The following is a 5,436-nucleotide window of genomic DNA, read 5'->3' as shown; positions in this document are numbered from 1 at the left end:
ACATAAATAATTAATTTACAAAAATAATTCACTTCAAACCTCAAAGAGCACACATTTAATCATATCTAACTCTATTTATGCTTCTTTACGCCAATATTTAATTGGTCTATAATTCTACAAAGGAGTGATGTAGTGAACTTACCGCAATCTTTCCGGTGGAGGAATGCTGTCTCGCATGAATGTGTCCTGATGCTCCAACTGGACAGACAACATTCCGAGCAGCTCATCAAAACTGTAATATATATAAAGGTTTGTGGTCAATACTAGCAATTAGCAATATAAATACATGAACAACATATACATATATTCCATTAAAATCGATGATGCCACTTACATGGGACAGAACAACAATAAGCACTAACAATTGTTTATGTACTAACCTATTTATGGACATGTGGGTGTAGGTGAAGAACTTCTCCTCATGTCCACGGAGTGTCTCATACATGGCCCAAAACTGGCCTCTTTCTTCCCGGTTCGCTATGACTGGATGGACCCAGAACCGTCGCCTGCTATCTCTCCTTCTCCTCAATCGAATCAAGCGCACTGCTGCAATGACTGATCAGTGATTTTTCCATAATCACTGAAAAATCAATCACAAATCGCAACTCTCCTCTGCAGGGCCGGACTGGGACTAAAAATAGGCCCGGGCATTTTATATTGAGCAGCCCATCCACGTGACCAGTGTGTCTACTGTGTAGTAGTGCCGGCTCTGCTAAGAGCCGGCCGTCAGGCATAGCAAACCGGCCCGAACACAATCAGGTTGATTGTGTTAGGGCCGGCCCGGCCCACCGGGCAAGTGCCCGGTTTGCCCTATGGCCAGTCCGGCCCTGCTCCTCTGTACAAAAGACACTGCACACACCACACGGTCTTTTGCATACAGGAAAAGGAAATGCTGCGTCTCAGGAAGTCTTTTTTATTGGACGCTTGCGGAAAGACCGGAATTCTTTTTCATTGGACACCTCTGCGTCGCGTGTTTCAAATATACAAAAAGGTGCTAAAAACGGTCATTAAAACTAGCGAAAACGCCGGGGAGAAAACGTGCGTTGTACGGGCATATACAAAACGTTCAGGTGTGAACCAGGCCTTACAGTCAGTGCCATTCTGCATTGCTGTATAATGTATTGCTGGGATTTGTACTCCTCTATAGCTGGATGTTTGATACACATGTTAAAACCTGTTAAAAGTTTTGCACTCATATCCCACACACACTGCTTGTCATCATCCCATCTGCACATACTTCCCATCATCACACTCCTCCCTTGCTTGTACTGCCAACTGTCAAAATCTTCGTGTCCGGCACACATTGCCCATTGTGAAACCCTTTGCTCTCCTTTAATGAACATTGTTCCCTTGGTCATGCCCTTCACACTACTCTCCTGCAAAATGTTCCCGATGTCATGCCCTCTTCACTCCTTTCCAGAATACACTGCCTGCTGTCATACCTTCTTCTTTCCCGCATATACTGCATACCATCATATTCTTTTCACTCCTCTCCCACACACACATTGCCTGGACCAATGCCCTCTTCACATATAATAATCTAGACCTTTTGTCAGAGAAGACACCCTACTCACCAGCTCCCTGCTCTCCTCTGCTGCCCCTACCCAGCCAGAGGAGGTCTGATAGAGTTCTGCAAGGGACAGCCCAGCCCATTCTTAAAGCACATGTCCCTCTGCCTCCCCGCCTCAGTGACAGAGTCTCTACAAATCACTTAATTTTTGCCTTCCACATTGTTTTCAGTGCGTTTTGCCAAAAATGTGAAGTTTCAGCAAAACATCAAAACTATTTTGGCAAAATTTCCTGAAAGTGAAATCTATCAGTTCAGCTTATTCCAGATTATAATAAAGCAGATATACTGTCCTGATCCTCAGCCACGCCAGGCTGCTAGACCGGTCCCCGCAGCTACTTTTCCTCTGGGCTCTGGTGCTCTAAGCCCCACTGGCATCATCAAGTCTAATTCAGGTACATTGACTAGCATTGGACGTGAGGACTCTGAGGGACATGCAAGCAATATATAATAATAAGATGTGGTAAATTAATTCCAAGAGGTGACGCTTAAAGCAGAACGCTGGGCAAAATGATTATTAACTCTTGCAAGGCTTAACTGCTTATTTGTGTCTAGGGCTGAACATGAAAACAACTTATACTCACCAAAACCTCGGAGATGGCTTACGGTTAGTCCAGTTTTTTCAACATCTCTCCCTCTCCAATGCAGTGGTTCAAGGATCCTCAAGTCATCACGGCCAATACAAAGTGTGAGGATGCCAAGAGACATATCATCATAGGAGACAGGCTGGAGAGTTCTGTCACAGCCAGTAAGCTCAGAGGATCAGGTGAGTATAACTTTGTTATTCTCAGCCCTGGACACACACAAGTAGTTAAAGGAGAACTATGAGGTGAGTGAAAATCACTCACCTCATAGTTCTAGCTGATGTATGACAATTAAACTGTCACAGGTCGGCTCAGTAGATCGGGAAGTGAGCGAACACATACCGGCGCTCGCTCACTTCTCGATCATGTCCCTGCATAGAGACATGACTGTCACTCATGGCTCCCGGGAGGAATTCCCCAACTCCCCGCTCCGATCCTCCAGCGCTGACTGGCGGAACGGACGGGGGAGGGGGCGGGTACAGCTGGCTCTGCCTCTAGATAGGTAGAGCCAGCTGTCAATCACGCAGCTGGGTGGATCTCAACAGTAATGTCGGGATCTGTTCCGGCTGTGGCGGTCTCAGTATACCACAAGCTGTAGATCGCGGTATACTGAGCTTTGGGTGACGGGAGGACGCTAGTTTGTGTCCTCCCATAACTCTTAGGAGAAATATGGAGAAAAACACTTAACCCCATAGTTCTCCTTTAATGCTTGCAGTGTGGGGTTAGTAATATCTTTGCCTAAGCTTTGCCTAAGCTTGCAAGCTTACTTTAAAGCCAAACCCCAGCCAGAAAAGACATCTTGCACAGATGTACTAGCTCCTTTCCTGGACTGCAATTGGTTATTCTGATTTCACTGCACACAGTGAGCTCTCATAATGTGCATTAGAAGCTGCAGCTAGTCAGATAGAGTCCCCCTCATTTCCTGGCTGGAGGACATTACATAGTACTTTCCTCCCCAGGTTTACTGTTCATGACTCTCCCCTTTTATTCATTGAATTTCAGTTATTTCAAATCATGGAGGCTCAGCATCACATGCGAACTATACCCAGGGCCGCCTCATGCACATGTGATCTACCTAGAAATGCCTAGAATCTAGAGGAGGGGAGATGACATGGGAAGACACAGAGCTGAATCATAAAGCTAAATTGCTGGACCAGGAAATATGGGTGTCACTTATCTGGCTGGGTGACATGAACATGTGTGTAAATCACAAGACTGAATGAACAGAATTCTAAATCCTTTGGCAAGTAAACAGTAAATATGTATGTACTTCAACTGTTATGTGTTTTCCTAGAAGATCACTTTATTATGGTTTTATTCACCAGAAAGTCTCTGTTGGTCTTTAAAGTGAAAAGAAATAGAATCAAAAGAAAACAATAATAATTCTTACTTTTCCCAGAATATAAATTCTGCCGCACATGTTAGAATGTAGATATTTGGTATACTATGCAAATTACATGACATCACTTCCTATCAGGAACTTTCTCATACAATATAAAGATAGAGAAGATACTTTACAGGTTATTTAGAAAGTGTATAGATACAAGTTAAAGAGAGGAATAATGAGGACCCTAATAGGCCTTCTTGTATCACTGGCCTGGCTGTCAGGTGAGACTTCACAGGACAGGTTCCCTCAGATGAAATAAACCTTCTCATAGATCTGTGTTTAGGTATTCACTATCATTCTATTTCCTATTCTTTCTGTATATTTTCCAGGTGTCCTGTCTAACCAACTTGTTCAGTCTGAGCCAATGGTGATAAAACCGGGGAACTCCCATACAGTGACCTGTCAGGCTTCAGGAGGATTCACCTTTGGTGGCAATGCTATGCACTGGATCAGACAGTTCTCTGATGGAAAGTTACAATGGTTGTGTTATATTGTTAGCAGTGGGGGTACAAACTATCATGATGATATTAAAGGGAGATTCACAACCACTAGAGATAACAACATTAACAAGCTGACCCTGAAAATGGACAACATGAAAACTGAAGACACTGCCGTGTATTACTGTGCAAGACACACACTGATGGAAAATATATCTTTCCTTCAACAATAACTGGTATATCCCTTCTTCATGTTATCAGTAGGAGACAGCACATCCATTTAATGACCGGACACAATAGATAGAAATAGAAAACACATTTTGAAGTAGTCTCTTTCTGTGTTAATATACTGCAAAATGTTACACGTTCATTCTCTTTCAGTTCTTAGGATTCTGCATATTTTGACATTATCAGGAACACGGAGGTACAACAACAAGTGTTTGTATATGAACACATCATAATACATGTCTCCCAATTTCCTGAGATGGGACAGTACACCTCACAGTACAAACAGTACAAATATTTAGTATAAATATATAAACAAGGAACACCTCCCCTGCTACTCCTCCAGTGATGCAGATCACAAAGGATTAATGCGCAGAAACTGACTGATTAAATCCACCAGTGTTTCTTTTCCGTCCACTTATTTTCCTTCATACTGGCCTTTTAAAATAAAAGCAATAATGCAATCTAAGATTAAGCCCAGGATTAGGTGAAATGTGTTAGAGGGGCAGACCTGAGGCGTGTGATCTTTAATAAAAGAAGTTTCCAGCGACATATGGAATGCGGCCGCATGTTTTATTGTTTTGACGGCAGCTAACGTAGGAGTGAGGATGAGCCCCAGCTGGTGAGGGCCTAGATTCCCCCTGCTTGTGTCCTTTGAGGAGCAGTGCAATCTTTTGAGTGTTTTGGAAACTATTGCAATACTTTAGAGGTTGGGTAAAAGGTTAATTGCACTGAAACACTTCTGATAGCTACTGTATATAATCCGTTTTTAATTGAGATACACATACATCAGATCAAAAAGAGTGACATTTAAAAAGGAAAGAGTGGCCTACCTGCCTAACTAAAAATGATCCAGTAGTTCAAGGAGATATCTCTAGGGACAATGTAGTAATACCTTAACCTCCACTGTTCTAGAGCTGCAGTCTCTGGTACAGAGGAAACACTGGCACCTCCAGTGTAATGGATGCTACCTCTGCCTTCTCTGTGTGGATGAAGTCTGAGCTCCATGCAGAAAATCTGCTACTGTTGGGTATTCCAGCTCTCCCTACCCCTATCCTGCCATTTTTAATAAAACCTTTTAAAGACATTCCAAAACTTTAGACTGCCAGTATTGCAAGCCATGCTACTACTGTAAGTATGCTGGGAACAAAGTATTCTCAATTGGAGGTCCCACTCGTACAACACAAAGCCTAATTGGAGTAACTGCTGTGTGCCACTGACTTAGAACAAGCATGT

General features: G+C 43.1%; 1 gene segment (V, D, J or C); it reads left to right on the top strand.

The window, feature by feature from the left end:
• Positions 1 to 3,713: 3,713 nt before the first annotated feature.
• On the top strand, positions 3,714 to 4,208 carry LOC108802511. The segment is given in 2 exon segments: positions 3,714 to 3,759; positions 3,868 to 4,208. Coding segments are annotated over 2 exon segments (387 nt in total).
• The last annotated feature ends 1,228 nt before the right edge of the window (positions 4,209 to 5,436 follow it).

This window comes from Nanorana parkeri, unplaced genomic scaffold (assembly GCF_000935625.1).
Source record: "Nanorana parkeri isolate BGI_ZX_2015 unplaced genomic scaffold, ASM93562v1 scaffold2909, whole genome shotgun sequence".
In the NCBI taxonomy this organism is placed as follows: domain Eukaryota; kingdom Metazoa; phylum Chordata; class Amphibia; order Anura; family Dicroglossidae; genus Nanorana; species Nanorana parkeri.
The sequence above is the reverse complement of the archived record's forward strand: the minus strand, read 5'-3'. Positions and strand labels throughout refer to the sequence as shown.